Source organism: Geotrypetes seraphini, chromosome 2 (assembly GCF_902459505.1).
Source record: "Geotrypetes seraphini chromosome 2, aGeoSer1.1, whole genome shotgun sequence".
Taxonomy (NCBI): Eukaryota; Metazoa; Chordata; class Amphibia; order Gymnophiona; family Dermophiidae; genus Geotrypetes; species Geotrypetes seraphini.
Genome location: NC_047085.1, coordinates 358,530,857 through 358,547,727, shown reverse-complemented (window position 1 = coordinate 358,547,727; position 16,871 = coordinate 358,530,857). Strand labels below are relative to the sequence as shown.

The following is a 16,871-nucleotide window of genomic DNA, read 5'->3' as shown; positions in this document are numbered from 1 at the left end:
GAGAGGAAGTTTGAAAGGAGCAATTCCCTAACCCTGTTTCACTGTGTACCTTGTACGGCTGCAAAAGCTGCTTTTCAAATAGAAAAGCACTGAGGGTTTGGGAGAGAGGTGGGTTTCTGTGGTACAGAAGTTGGAAATCCCAATATAACCATTGCCCCATATTTTTTTTTTTTTTTTTTGCAGGGGGGAGGAGTTATTTTTTTTGAGCTCCTGGTCCCATTTGACCTATTTTAGAATAGGATGTGTTTTTGAAAAGAAAACAAAATGCACAGTGACACCTGAAATATTGAAAGGTGAGAAAGAGGGAGTATTTATAGAAGGTAAAAAAAAAAGATGGAAACAAATTTGTTTCCAACTTCATTCTAGCGGGGGGGTTTTTTTGTCTTAAATTTTGGTAGTGGCAAAATACTTCCTCCCACTTTAGGTTTGTAGGATTTTTTTAAAATTATTTCCCATCCTTCCCCTCCCCTCCCTCCACCTGCAGACTAAGTGGGCGGGGCCGAGGTTTGAGCAAGCGGGGGTCTGGGCGGGCCTCGGCCAGTGAAGAGGAGCTGGGCCTGAGTTGTGGCCGCTGTCTGCTGTCATGCTGCGTGTGATGAGCCTCTGTACCTGGCTCCTGCTCTGCTCTGCCCCGGCCGACGGCTGCACACCTGGTAGGACGTTTGACTAACAACTATTGCTACTATATTCTCACTCGGCTTCAGGGCGGTCAGTCTTGGGAGGACCTTGTAGTTTGCCTTTTCTCCGTTTTGCATCTGTTAAGATTATACAACCGGTAAAGGAACAAAAATAGTGCTTCAAATACCTTATTAACCTAAAGTGGTGCTCAGAATCCAAGATGGAATGTAAGAACTCAAAACTGGGGAGATTATACAACCACCAGTTTTTGTTTAAATCAGCATGGATTGTAGATTTCCTGGACAACTGACTGATGCAGAGTGAAGACCGATTGCTCTAAATCTGTGTTGTACCTCTTGCTGGCCAGCGGATGTGTGCTAGGGCACAGCATGTGGTCGAGGTGGTGATATGAGATCCTGTATTTACAAGGGCTTAAAAAAACCTCTTGTGCTTGTCGACTTTGTGTTATTCCCCTGCGGGACGTCTTAAAGATGTGAGACGTCTCGGGGAGGCGATCATTTGAGCCTCTTCCTCTGTCACCGCCTCCTATTAATTTTGAGGATGGAACGATTGACAAGTTGCTGTAGAGAGCTTCCTGTGCTGCCTGGGATGGAAAATTGGAGCTCTGAGAACTGATCTATTGTTTACATAAAGCCTGGAATAATGCAGCCACATTTTCTGAATGAATAGTTAGCAGATATATAAAAAAAAAAAGTAGTTGGGTTCAAATTGATGCTTGCTCATTTTCACTCAGGAGAATAGTTTTTCAGAATTATTTCTCTCCCTGCTAAAATACTTTAGTATATTCTCTTACCCCTCCTAACTCTCTTCACAGTAAATAGTACAACCTTTATAGATCCTCAGAAGTACCACCTAGCACTCATATAAATTCATTGTGTCAAGCTTTATGTACTATTTCCTCACCGGATCTTCCATACTTTTTGAATAAACTATTCAGTGGTCGGGATATGGTGCCTTGATAAAACCCCTTTGGTTGAAACATGTTGGCGGTATAAATCCCTGAAAGCATGACTGCAAGTTTTAAGCTAAGTATTTAAACTATTTATACACTAAGGTGGAAAAAAGTATTTATAAATTTAATAGCAAAGTATGGAAGATCCGGTGAGGAAGTAGTATATAAGGTTCATAGACAACGGCGCGAAAGACAAAAGCGCACGCCGACAATTGAGCGCAGCGCACGCCGCTGTGCCGCTCTAAATTACAGTTTTTAGGGGCTCCGACGGGGGTTTTTGTTGGGGAACCCCTCCAGTTTACTTAATAGACATCGCACCGGCGTTATGGGGGGTTTGGGGGGTTGTAACCCTCCACGTTTATTGTAAACTGAACTTTTTCCCTAAAAACAGGGAAAAAGTGAAGTTTTCAGTAAAATGTGGGGGGTTACAACCCCCACACCGCGACGCGATGTCTATTAAGTAAAGTGGGGGGGGGGTTCCACCCACGCCCCCCTGTCGGAGCACTAAAAACAGTAATTTAGAGCAGCGCGGCAGCGCGCGCTGCGCTCAATTGTCTGGGCGCGCCTTTGTCCTGGCGCACTTTTGACCTGACACCAGTACATAAAGCCTGACAATGAATTTCTATGAGTGCTAGGTGGTACTAATGAGGATCTATAAATGTTGTACTGTTTAGTGTGAAGAGAGTTAGGAGGGGTAAGAGAATATACACCCTTCCAATCTGAAGTTTGGGCTATACTCTCACAGATGAAAACAAAAACAAAAAACTGTGGATACAGATGTTCTGGAGATAATTTATTATACAGTGACATATAAAAACATGAAAATTCAATTAAAAAAGTACAATGGTAAAAAAATTACAGTGATAAAAATCCAACCAGACCCTACACGGTCCGTGTTTCGGCGAACACGCCTACCTCAGGGGTCCAATGGTTTGCAACCTTACATATAAAGAATTGGACTGAAAACAGTCTATTGTCTTTAAACATGTAGCATTTTTTTTTTTTTTTTTGCTACTTCAGCTTGTCTGCGGTGTTCTTTGCTCACATGTTTAAAGACAATAGACTGTTCAGTCCAATTCTTTATATGAGCGTTTGCAAACCATTGGACCCCTGAGGTAGGCGTGTTCGCCGAAACACGGACCGTGTAGGGTCCGGTTGGATTTTTATCACTGTATTTTTTATCATTGTATTTTTAAATTGAATTTTCATGGTTTTATATGTCAGTATTTAATAAATTATCTACAGAACATCTGTATCCACAGTTTTTTTGCTTTTGTTTTCTTTGGTGGATTGTTTTCACTGTGGATTATTGGGTCTCCCCATTTTTCTTTGTTGTGCTATACTCTCACAGAAAATTTTAACTTGAACTATTGGCCAATCTCGTCCATAGCATTCCATTATTCTGGGTATTTCATATGATAGAATAAATACCGCTTCAATAGTTTTTTTAAACATTAGAGTATTCTCTGGCTTTCTGATGTAAGCTGGAAGTTTATTCCATTCCTTAGGGCCAGAGCAGAAAATAGCCCCTGATCGCACAGACTGTAGTCTTAACTCTTTATTTGTTGGAATTGCCAAATCATTATGAGTGGCAGAGCGTAATTTCAGAAGCGAAATGTACTGTACAAAGAAACACAATTCACAAGATATTCAGGCGCCAGCCCTTTCACATTCACATAAGTCAATAGCAATAATTTGTATTTAAACCTGAATTTCACCTTAAGCCAATACAGCTTAAGGTAGTAACCAATAACATGCTCACATTTCTGCAGTCTAAACAAGGCCCTAAGGACTAGATTTGCTAAGCCCACCTTACCTTGCCGGTCTGTGTCCGATCCACGTCTGGGCTCCCTATTCACAATGTGTTCTTATGCTAATTAGAGCGATCAGAGGCACGCCCCCAATCAACCACGCGGATCGCAGAAGAGCGATCCTGATGCATGCGCAGACCATCTTCTTTGCGTCTAAGACCTCTCTGGGCTGCAACTTTTTTTAACCTTTTACTTTTTTGTAGCACAGCGAGCCTGTGGTTTTAACACGCTTTAAACCCACGGGTCAAAACCACGGGCTCGCAGTGCGGGGAAGGGTAAGAGAAATTTGGGGCGGCAGGCAGGAGAGATCCGGGGACAAGCAGGGCAGCGATTCGGGAGAGAGCAGGCAGGAGAAATCGGGGCAGAGCAGGCAGGAGAGATCAGGGAAGAGCAGGGCGACGATATGGAGCAGAGCAGGCAGGAGAGATTCGGGGAAGAGCATCGAGGTGGCAGGCAGAGAGCAGGGCAGAGAGCAGGGCGTCAATGGAGCTGGAGAGTCGGAAAGACGTTTGCGACTGGTCCACAGCAGTCGCTTCTTGTGTTGATTGGCCAGCCCAGTCGGTCTCAAAAATTTCTTTGGTGAATCACGTCCCTGTCTACTTTGCATACATTTCCCCTCATTTGCATGCATGGATTGGAAGCGGATCGCAGGAGAGGTTAGTGAATCGGACTGGAGGGAAATCTGGTCGCAAAGGGGTCACAAACCGATCGGTATACGATCGGTTTGCTTAGTGAATCTAGCCCTAATTATTGAATTCTGGGCCACTTGCAACAATTGCAACACTGAGGAAGGTGCGCCAAGCAGTACAATATTACAATAACCAACTGTTGATAACACAGTAGCTTGCAGGATGTTTTATAAATTGCCCCACGGGACATAATGATACAATTTACTCAACTGTCACAGCTTAAAATATAAGAACATAAGAACATAAGAAGTTGCCTCCACTGGGTCAGACCGAGGTCCATCTCGCCCAGCGGTCCGCTCCCGCGGCGGCCCATCAGGTCTGCGACCTGTGAAGTGGTTTCTGACCACTTCTATAACCTACCTCAAGTTCTATCTGTACCCCTCTATCCCCTTATCCTCCAGGAACCTATCCAAACCCTTCTTGAATCCTTGTACAGAGTTCTGTCCTATCACTTCCTCCGGAAGCGCGTTCCATGTGTCTACCACCCTCTGTGTAAAAAAGAATTTTCTAGCATTTGTTCTAAACCTGTCCCCTTTCAATTTCTCCGAGTGACCCCTAGTGCTTGTGGCTCCTCTCAGTTTGAAGAATCTGTCCTTATTTACTCTCTCTATGCCCCTAAGGATTTTGAAGGTTTCTATCATGTCCCCTCTAAGTCTCCTCTTCTCCAGGGAGAACATCCCCAGCATTTTTTTTATTAACGCATGTTGCCTACACAATTGTGAATTGATTATTACCCCCAAGTATCGAAATTCAATGGAAAACAGTACAGGATGTCCTAGAGTTGTCACAGATGGTGGAATATTAATTTTTCCAGTCCTGGGCAAATACATCACTTTTGTTTTCTCAACATTTAACAATAATCTATTTGAACACATCCAATCCTGTACCCTTGATATAACCATGATCATGCGCAACATTGTCTGCTTCGTCAACCCCTTCACTGGGAAGAAAAATAACAAATCGTCGGCATACACTCTAAGATACTGCTAGAATAGAAACATAGAAACATAGAAAAATGACGGCAGATAAGGGCTATAGCCCATCAAGTCGGCCCACTCCACAGACCCACCCCCTAAGTCTGCTCTAGAGCCCCCGCTCCAAATGACCCATCCTTACATTCACCCTCTCAGGGATCCCACATGGGCATCCCATTTACCCTTAAAATCTGGCAAGCTGTTGGCCTCGATCACCTGTATCACCTGAATCTTCAGCAGTTTACTGTACGTAGTGAAACTAAATGCGCATTAAAGAGTACTGCAGACAGAGATACACCTTGAGGAACCCCTGTTTTAACCTCCTTTTGGTTAGACATCTCACTATTCACATAAACCTCTTGACTCCGCTATCTTGCAAAAATGATTTAAACCAGGACATAACCATACCATCTAACCCACAGGCTGACAGTCTTTAGAAGCCATAGCATTCAGCATAGTTTTGTAGAAGCTAGTAGATGTGTGACCTAGGGTGTCATTCCCCTGTAATGTCTTCACATGGTTACAGCCTGAACACTGGTGGTCTCATATTCAAAAAGACATACTTTAAGGGCCTGGTTCTATACTTATGATACATTAAAAAATCAACACCGATCAGCATGGTGGTTAGTGTGATTCTATAAAATGCATGTGCCATATAAAAAATTGTGCTTAGTGGCCATACACATCACTAGCATTTGGGCAGACCCTTTTAGGCCAAGGAAAACCAGGTCTAAATAAGAACATAAGAACTGCCGCTTCTGGGTCAGACCAGTGGTCCATCGTGCCCAGCAGTCCGCTCCCGTGGCGGCCCTTAGGTCAAAGACCGGTGCCCTAACTAAGTCTAGCCTTACCTGCATATGTTCTGGGGGTGGGGGAGGGGGGGCAGGGAGAGAGAAAGAAAGACAGAAAGAAATGAAAGAAAGAAACGATGCAACCAGAGACTCATGAAATCACCAGACAAAGAAGGTAGGAAAAATGATTTTATTTTCAATTGTGTGTTCAAAATGTGTCAGTTTTGAGAATTTATATCTGCTATCTATATTTTGCACTATATTTAACGTGACCATATGTCCTGTTTTGAATGGGGGAGGGGGGTGGAGGTGTCCGGTAGAGGGTCCGGGGGGGGGGGGGGTCTTGTCCCATTTTGAGGAAAAAAAATAAATGGTCCTGTTAGGCATGACCCATTTTACTCCCCCAGAGATGTGAAAGAAACAGTACATACCATCCTGTATGTCAGATGTTATGACCGGTCCTATTAGAGCAGCAAGCAAGTCCATGGAGTAGCTTAGTGGTTGGTGCAGTGGACTGTAAAAAAGAGACCCAGGCCCATATTCTACTCTTAATTAGTATACTTGTAGTGGAAAGTGTGAGCTCTCCAAAACCCACCAAAAACCTATTGAACCTACTTAGAGGTGACTTGCAGGAATAAGGGCTGTTGTGGTGTACAGATTGGTACAGTAGGTTTTTGATGGGCTTTGGAGGGCTTCCCATACAATGCATGGGGTAAATGTGAGATGTGTATCTGGGGCATTTTTTGTGATGTCCGCTGCAGTACCCACAGAATCTGGCCCTTTGGGTGATTTGAAATGCTTTATGTGGCCCTTCCCTAGGTGCCCCTGTACTTGTAAGGGCATTTTTTTTAACCAACTCTGGTTTCTGGATCATAGTGGCAAATTTGGGAGTGAAAGAGACTGATGTGATTCATCGATCTAATGTGTTATTGAACCAAAGGACAAGAACTTTCTGTTTAAGCTGTGTGTGTCTGGGTGTACTCATGGCTGAATAATTAATGTTCCCCATCTGCCCAGACAAGTTTTTCTCCCTACAAAGTTGACTTAAGAATGCAGAACCTATTATTTTCTATTCCATAGGATTATCTATTAAGCTACATGCAGGTTCGCTAGCTTGACAGTTCACTCAGGAGACTGTGAATCTCTTATTGCCTTTTGTCAAAAGGTGGTCACCAAGTGGAACGGGAAAGTTAAACAGTATCTAAGCAGAAAGACCAATAGGGTATAAAATAAAAATTACTTCAAGAAAAAATAATATTAAAATAAGGCATCATGGTGGTAGTGATAGTTGGAGATTTGCTAGCTATGGAATCAGCGATAATATTATGTAAGTGCCACCACTGAAAATCTACTCTTGACTGGGATGCTTGGTTTCTAGGAAGTGGGGTCTTCTTAGTTTGCAGAATGCATTCTTTTTCAACTTTCCATAGGGCTCCTTCTACTAAGGTGCGTTAGGGCATTAACACGCGGAATAGCACGCGCTGAATTGCCGCGCACGCTAGACCTTAATGCCAGCTTTGAGCTGGCGTTAGTTCTAGCCAGGTAGCGTGCGGTGTAGCATGTGGTAATATCCTGCGTGCGCTAAAAACGCTAGCGCACCTTAGTAAAAGGAGCCCATAGTGTTTTGGGGAAAGAAAAGTGGTGTGTCTTCTCAATTTCCTCTTATCTAGCAGAAAACTTTCATACTGTCAAACAAAAACAAAGAATGTCCAAAAAATATAAAAAATTATGACACCCATCCAGCAGTACTTGCATAAACATGGAGTCATATACATCGCAGATCCTCTGTGGTGAACTATAAAGAGTGCTTACAAAGCTACTCATAATCACCAATTTCATAACTGGTCTCTCATGTTTTATTTACAGAGATTTTTGCTTAAATTCTAACACCACAACAGCAACAATCCAGTTGAACTGTATGCATAAAAAAAAACAACTTAACTTGTAAAACCACTCCGCTGGATCACTGGCGACATGGTCAGTATTTTGAATCCTGCATCAGGGTAGAAGTCCGATTAAAACAGCTCAAACCTATTCTCATTCTTCACTCCTTCAAAAAGAATGGAACCCTGGAGTGTATGACTCCATGGGCTCCTTTTACGAAGGTGCACTAGCATTTTTAGCGCACGCACCGGATTAGCGCGCACTAGTCAAAAAACTTCTGCCTGCTCAAGAGGCTAGCGCGCGCTATTCTGCGCGTTAAGGCCCTAACACGCCTTCGTAAAAGGAGCCCCATGGTTTTGCAAGTACTGCTGAATGGGTGATATAAGTTTTGAATATTTTTTGAATGGTTTTTGTTTGTTGTGCTGGGTTTTGTTGAAATTGATTTTGAGTTACCCATCATTGTGAAAGTGGTTGATTCATATAAAATTTATCTTTCAGTTTCCTTTTATGGCATTGGCATGCAAATATGTGCAGAACTTTGTTAGTTATTCCATGAAGTTCTAATTAGAGAATGACACGGTGGTGGTTTACCCGCGGCCACCGCATTTTAGCCGCGGGTCACCCGCCGAAAACGGGGAAGAAAACTAGCAGTCGCTGCGGTGACGGGGACAAGGCCATTCACCGCCCGCGGGGCGGTGAATGGTCTTGTCCCCGCAGCTCACACCCGCCTGCCCAATCGATTCTAGTGTTTAGCCAGCTCTCTCCCTTCTCCTCACCTTAGTTTGTAGATTTTCTTTTTCGGCGACCCGCACGCTATCAGAGAGCCGCGATCTTCTGCTCTGACGCAACCGGAAACAGGAAGTTGCAGCAGAGCAGAAGATTGAACACTGAGCAGCCGCGCGTGCGCGGCTCTTTGGGAAAGTGTGCAGGTCGCCGAAAAAGAAAACCTATAAACTAAGGTGAGGAGAAGGGAGAGAGCTGGCTAAACACTAGGATCGATTGGGCAGGCAGGTAGTGGCTGCGGGGACTGTGCGATCGCTAGTGTTCCCGGCTCAAATTGGAAGGAGGGAGTGAAAGGGAAAAGGATTCTGGGCCAAGGGGATGAAGTCGGAAAGAAAAACCCACAGCAGGAAAGAAAGGGAAGGACTGGCAGGTGAGCCAGATGCTAGAAGCAGGGGGGGGAAGAAAGAGGGGAAAAAGCTAGATGGGGTTGAAAAGAAGAGACACACTGGTATGGAAGAGGAAGATAGGGAAAATCTGGACACAGGAAGGTAACAGAAAGAGGGGAAATTATGTGCATGGGGCATAGGGACAGAGACATAAAGGGGACATGCCATGGGGATGGTATATGGACACAGGGGGGGCAATGACAGATACATAGGGGAGATATTAGAAATGGAGAAAATAGGAGCACAGAAGCGAGATGGTTTGTGGGGATGGGACAGGGACCGAGCTTGCAGGCTCCACTGGCTTGCACAAATTACATTGTAACGTGCCATGAAAATAAGAGGAAGGAAGGTAGATAGGCCACGCGAGAGGAGCTGAAGGGTAGTAGAAAGGAACAGATGGTAAAGGAGGGAGGGAAGGGTGGTGGTGGAAAGGAATAGAACAGACATTGAAGGAGGGTGGAGAGGAACAGACCCCCAAGGGAAATGTGGAAGACAGAGTGGGAAGAAGACAGATGCCAGACTATGCGGGAGCGGAGGGAAGAAGATGGGTGCTAGACCAATTGGGGGGGGGGGGGGTTAAGGGAGAGGCACAGTAACAGCAAATGGAAGACGCAGAGAGAAGACACACAGTGGATGGAAGGAATTCAATGAGAAGATGTGGAAAGCAGAAACCAGACAACAAAGGTAGAAAAAAAAATTATATTTATTTATTTATTTTTTGCTTTAGGATAAAATAGTATATTAGTTGTGTTGATAAAAATTTATAAACAAAGCCCTGCCAGCTGAACATCTCTTTCTCTAGTTCAGCAGCAGGAACTTTGATTTATAAGAAAGGAATAAGCTAAATATTACAGTACTAAGGCTTATATGGATGCAGCGGGGACGGTGACGGGGCGGTGAATGGGATGGCAGTGGCGGTGACGGGGCGGTGAAAGGGATGGCGGTGACGGTGACGGGGCGGTGAAGGGAACGGCGGTGACGGGGCGGTGCAGAGGATGGTGGGCCGGTGACGGGGCGGTGACGGGGACAGATTTTTTCCCCGTGTCATTCTCTAGTTCTAATGGCTTGCAATGGAGATCTCTAATAGTGTAATTAGTTGTCTTGATTGCTCAGATATCCTATGTTTCTTCTTTAACAAATGCTTAATCCTAGTCTTTACAGTGGTGACCTGCAGAAACACTTTTGGGTCAATATTTAAACCTTGTGGTCAGTATTATTAAAAATATGTCAGTGCTGGCATTTAAATCACCCACGCAAGTTCAGTACTGCTATGCTTATATCAGTGACGCCGAGTACGCGTAGAACCACTGAGCTATGTGTACAGCAGAAATATTCAACCACTATCTATAGAACTAAGCAATTTAATTTAGGACAGCATTTTTGCTGCACTATCCATATAGGGGGTGATTCTCAAATTTTCCTAAAGTTAGGCACATAAAGTATGTGTTCTAAGTGAGAATTCTCTACCTAGAGTGGCAATAATGCACATAGTTGCCATTATAGAATACTAGCATAAGTCTACAGTTTTTCAATTAGCTTTTGGTGTGAACATTTACGCTAGCTCAGTGGCTGGTGTAAATTTAGGTGCAAGTGCTGGGCACATCCTTGACCCACTCATGCCCCTCCCATGCCCTCACCCCTAGCAGCAGCATGCTAAAAAAATGACATGCTGAGGTTCTAGAATGCCAACTTTGTACAGTTATGTGCGTAATTACAAATTAGTACCAATTAGAATTGGAGCCTAATTTAACAATTAAGTTATATGTGTATCTAGCAATGTTCTATAAATTGTTTATACAATTTTGTGCATTAGCCCCCTGATTCTATATAGGGCACCTAAAAAATTGGCACCGACTAGCATGGCTACACATACCAGTGTGTGTCAGCTTTTAGGTGCACTCATTTACACCAGCTAAAATCAGGCCAAAATACCTATGCCAAGTTATGCACTGAACAGTTGGTCAGCGCAATACTTCTAGAAACACCCACAATCCATCCTTGGCCATGCCCCCTTTTAGATTCACCTACCAAGTTGTAACTTCTAATTGATGCTAACAGGCATTAATTGCCAATTATTGGTGATAATTAAGCCAATTAATCAATTAAGTTATGTGTGCGCATCAGCTTTGCATTCCAGTGTGCACGCACAACCTTAGGTGCCATATATAGATTTGAGGGGTGAGTGTGAAAATTGGTATGCAAGATTAAAGAATTAGGGAGATAGAGAGCTTCTAACTGGAACCTGTTCTATAAAGGAAAGAAGGTGGGTATACATATTTAGAAAAAAATATGTGCAATGTTCATACAGGACAAAGTCTCAAAACACATAGCAGCAATAAATATAAAAATAAAAAAAATCACAAAACTTTTCTGAAAAAGCAATTGTCCAACTTCCAATAGCAGACAAAATGTCTCTTACATTGTCTGTGTTTTGCTAAACCATGGGCTTCCTCGGGGAGAAAAAGACACCAAATGCTTAAAAAATTATGTGCCAAAAAATGTCGTGTTGTCAAGACTAGTATATGGACAGATATATAGCTAAATTGGATGTTGCTATGGCTAGCAAAAGCACAAAAAATGAGAAGGACAGAACTCAAGGGCCAGATGAGAAAATGGCAGATCAGGCCTCAGCGCCTTTGGAATTTTACAGAAGGACACTTTTAACAACTAACCTTTGGAACAGTTGCTTGTGGAGATGACTTGTAGAACTGGGGAGTTAAAAATCAGAGTGTCCTCAGTGGAAGATTCCACCCATGTGGTCTCAGCGACAGTAGAACAGTTGGAGGCATGGCTTGGAGATTACACAGCTAAGCTTGACAACTTGGAAAATAGGTTCAGGAGAGGGAACCTCCCTCTATTAGACCAATTGCCTGAACATAAGCTAGTTGTTTTTTTTAGAGTACTGGCTTACAAAAAAACTTCCCGTGCCATACGGTATGGGTCCCATCTGCCTGGAAAGGGCATATTGAGTGGGTCAGCAAGATGGAGCACAACGGAAGCTTCGAGTTGTCATCATAAAAATACACAACTACATCCAAAAAGTGGAACTTTTGTGGTCATATTCATTGAAAAAAGAGTCTTTATTCTATGATGGCATTGCAGGAGCACCAATGACAGTTTCATCCTTTATGGGCAGCTCTAGCTGAGAAAAAGCAACATTTTTTATATCTTGATCTGGCGATTCTCAAGGTGTCAGCCATCTTGGTGTCCATACTAGCCACTGTACTCCCTCGGGTCATAGGACCAGAGCAAGTAGGCTTTGTTTGAGGGCAGCAGTAAGTATGGAATGTCTGCAAGCTTCTTTTAGCTATTGCTAGTTGCCAGAGGACCTGCCCTCTATGGTGGTCAGCCTGGACGTGGAAAAAAAAACCTTTGACATAGCTGAGCAATTTTTGTTCACTCTGCTCGAGTACATAGGGTTTCTAGGTTGGTTTGTGGAAGCAGTGCGGGCCTTGTATAATTCACCTAGTGCCTACATGCTGGTTAATGGCATTCACACTGCAACATTCACTATTTTGAGGGGCATGCAGCAGGGGTGTCCCTTGTCACCATTATTGTTATTTTGAGGTTGGAGCCCTGTTGTGTGTCTTTTATCATTTGGGGGAAGTTTCTGGGGTGAATCTCTCAACACATCAGGTAAAAGTGTTAGCCTGTGTGGACGATATATTGGGTGTGTTGACGGATCCTCGGAGGTCTCTCCTAAATATGGCAGCTTTCTGGTTTTACTCTGAATCTTTTGAAATCTAAAGCATTGCCTTTTGTTGCCAAAGGTATGCCAGAACTGGATAGGCTCCTTCCTACTACAATGGGTGGATGTCTTGTTTAAATATTTGGGAATGAATTTTCTAACAGAGCTTTCTTAACATCCAGCCTATGCTGCGGAATACGCACATAAAGCTCAAGCTTTAGAAGGCCTACCCGCTATCTCTTTTAGCTTGTATACACTTGTTTAATATGATAATGGTACCAGGATGATTATATCTGTTTCACATGTTTCCCTAACTCATAGATGTCAGCCTAGAGGCCTCTGGGAGATTATATCAATCTAACTCTGGCATGGGAATGCAGATAGACTCTGTGTGCAGGGAAACTGTTTTAAGTAGCCCTGATTGATATATTTTAAGTTTCAAGTAGCCCTGATTGAATCATGGCTAGCTAAAAGGTGTTAATGCCTGATTAAGAGGGTGCTTAGGATAATGGTGCACAGATCAAGCCAGAGACTTAATCCCATCAGGTTTCTCACCCTCCTTTGTCTATTAAATTGACCATTGTCTCAAACAGTTTGCAAGTTCTAAACAGAAAGATACTGGGAGATACAATATTTTCTCTATTCAGAATAAGATTCCAAGGTATAAAAGCCTGCTCTCTGCAACACACATGGCTCTCTCTCTCTTTTCCTATGGAGCTATCTCTTGGCTCTTCTGCAAGCTTCTATGTCCCTCTCTGCCTCTGACCTCTGTAAGGCAGTGAGACTGCTTGCTCTCTGCTTAAGTGTAATGCTCTCTGCTTAATTGTAATGCTTATAAATATTACTTTTCTGTAAGACTATTTCTATAATATATTCTTTATATAATCACCCCTGGCTGTGCTTCTTATTTGATTCTATCCCTAATGAAACTTCTGTGAAGGAACTGAACCTGGGACCTGGCGTTTGTCAGTACGCCTTTCACTTAACCCCTACCACCTAATATTGTGGGGGCCACTTTCAAACTGACATTTACCGTACTCAAAGAAGAGAAGAATTTAGCTAAAATAGTGCAGGTGTATCTCTGGTAATGGCATAGAGTGAGGCTCTATTTCAAGGTCCTTCAAATTCCGAAACAATATGGTGGGCTAGGCTTACTGAATTTAAAACATTTAACGATGGCTTGTGCTATGTGTCACATTAGTGATTGGTACTGAGGAGCTCAAGACTTTTTAATCCCATCTTTGGAAGTGAGTTGAGGGCCACCGAAAGCCTCCCCCACCCAGCGACTTCCTAGGCAGAGGAAGGAGGAAGTTTCTGCCATCTTGTCCCTCCTTCCTCCGCCCGACGCCGTGCAAGCAGGAGGACTCTGCTCTCTATTAGAGCCCCTGCCGCTCCAGCCACCTCTCCAGTGAACTCTGAACACAACCCATACAACCACTCTCACAACCAACTCAAATAACTACCAAACAGCAATCTTCACAAATATTAAAAAAAAAAAAAAAAAAAATGGCACTGCGTACACACAACCTCATTCTTGCCCTCATACTAATTGCCACATTTATAGCAAAATGGAAAACCACAGGCTACCAAATACAAACCATCCCTATCCTAACAACAACACACAGACCTGTTCAACATACCAGAAAACTGCATACCACTAGAACGCTAACTCCATGCCCACTATCCAGCCAAGCCAGCATCCCCACCATCTGGGGAAAAAGACCCCCACCAAAACCTAACTCAAACACACAAAAATATCAAACCTCACAAAGAACTATCATCAATACAACCACTACACCAACCACAAAATACACTACAATTGCTTGCGCATATATGAACATCAGATCCGTCAGCCCAAAGGCAGAACTAATCAAAGATTGGCTGACCAAAGACAATCTAGGCTGTCTCTTCCTAACCGAAACATGGCTCACCTCTGAGTCAGATCCAAGCATCACAGAATTCTGCCCCAAAGGATATAAACTTGAAGTAGTATGTCGAGAAAACAGAAGAGGAGGAGGTCTAGCAATCATAACAAAAAACAATCTCAACATCGACGTACTAACCAAACACTCCACCCCTTATCTTGATCTGCTAGCCTGCCAAATATCTGACAAATCACTCAATGGAAACCTGAACTGTCTTATTTGCTACATTACACCAGGTAAATGGAACACTTCAAAACAAGAACTTGAAGAATTCATCTTCCAGAACTCACTCTCCTCCACACATAACCTGATACTCGGAGACTTAAATCTCCACTTAGAAGATCAATCATCCAAACAAACAACAGATATACTCTCATACCTCAACACTTTATCCTATCAAATTCTCAACCCAGAACCCACACACGAAAAAGGTCATCAACTTGATATAGCAGCTTACTCATCTCCAAATCAAAACACACAAAACATCTACATCTCAAACGGGTCCTGGCACCCTACTCTATGGTCAGACCATTTCAAATATTCATTCACCATCAATTGGGCTCAAAATAACAACAAACCCATCCCAAAGAAAACACTCATCAAATTCAGACCGAAAATCGAACCTCACACATTCTGGAACACAGTCGACCCCGAAATCGACCCCAACAACCCCAAAGAATTCATAAACAGCTGGCGGACCCTCAGTGAATCTACACTAAACGAACTTGCTCCAATAAAAAACAAAAACAAAATAGACAGACCATCTAATAAATGGTTCAACGACGAACTTCTACAACTAAAAAGAAAATGCAGACAATTAGAAAGGTCATGGAAAAAACATAAACACAACCACATCAAAGATGAATGGAAAATCCTAATCAAACAATACAATACCAAACTGAAGGAAAAACGAAAAAACTACTACTCCAAATTCATCAGCACCGAAAAACCAGACACAAGAATACTTTTTGACATCTTAAGAAATCTCACCGATACCAAACCATTTCTCGCCACCCAAGGAAACCAAACTCCCACAGCCACCCAATTAGCGGATCACTTCAAACACAAAATCATCACAACCAGATCCACATTCAACAATTCAAGAACCAACATAGAAGAAATACGAATCAATCCCAAAACAGATGAAGCAATACCAGCAGACAGGATATGGACAAACTTCCCAAAGATACAATGGTCAGACTTGAACAGGCTTTACAAAAAATACAGCAAATCCTCATGTGACTTGAACAACTGTCCCTCATACTTACTAGTAACAGCTTCCACCAAATTTAAAGCAAGCCTCACACTATGGCTTCAAACAACACTAAGTGAAGGTCATTTCCCACCGGAACTAGGAGAAATCATAATTACACCTATCCTAAAAGATCCCAAAGGTCCTATAGATAATCCTGCAAACTATAGACCAATCGCTTCAATCCCTCTATACATTAAAATAACAGAAGGCCTTGTCGCACAACACCTCTCCAACTACCTTGAAGACCATCACATACTACATCCATCACAATCTGGATTCAGATCCAACCATAGCACAGAAACTCTACTGGTATCACTATTAGACATTGCCCGACAACACCTCAGCAAAGGAAACAAGCTGCTTCTCATTCAACTCGATCTTTCTGCGGCATTCGACCTAGTTGACCATCACACACTACTCCAGATATTAGACGCAATAGGAATCTCAGGTAATGTTCACAAATGGTTCCAAAGCTTCCTCAAAACACGAACATACAAAGTCAAATCAAAAGAGCACATATCCGAACCATGGTCAAACCCATGTGGAGTACCACAAGGATCACCATTATCACCCATATTATTTAACCTCTTCATAGCATCCCTAGGCATAACCCTAGACGCCCTAAACACAGTATCATTCAGCTACGCAGATGATATAACTATCCTCCTCCCCTTTAATATTCAAGACCCCTTATCCACAAACCACCTGAAAATGATAATGGAAATGGTAGAAAAATGGATGTCAAGTCATAAACTAAAACTGAACTCGGAAAAAACTAAATTCCTACTACTGGAAAGGGGAAAAAAAACCTTCTCTCACAGAACTAGAAGTAAATACAATCAAGTACCCAATGCAAAGCACACTCAAGATCCTGGGAATCCTACTAGACAGAAACTGCACAATGCAGTCTCAAATCCACAAAATCATCCAAAGAGCATTCTTCACAATACGTAACCTAAGAAAAATAAGAAAATTCTTCAACAAAGATCAATATAAGATATTAGTACAATCCCTAGTACTGAGTACTGTAGATTACTGTAACAGCCTATACCTATCATGCCCAAATTACATGATAAAACAATTACAGACAGTTC

General features: G+C 42.8%; 1 protein-coding gene across 4 annotated transcripts in view; it reads left to right on the top strand.

Moving 5' to 3' along the window:
* Positions 1 to 524: 524 nt before the first annotated feature.
* PKD1L1 (polycystin 1 like 1, transient receptor potential channel interacting) overlaps positions 525 to 16,871 on the top strand; it is a 331,908-nt gene continuing 315,561 nt past the window's right edge. For all 4 annotated transcript variants that reach the window (XR_004538070.1, XM_033930462.1, XM_033930461.1 and 1 more), the window contains exon 1: positions 525 to 653. Coding sequence is in view for 3 of the 4 variants with exons in the window: in XM_033930462.1 (XP_033786353.1) it covers positions 584 to 653 (70 nt within the window). In the remaining variant the exon portion in view is untranslated. The remainder of the gene's footprint in view (positions 654 to 16,871) is intronic.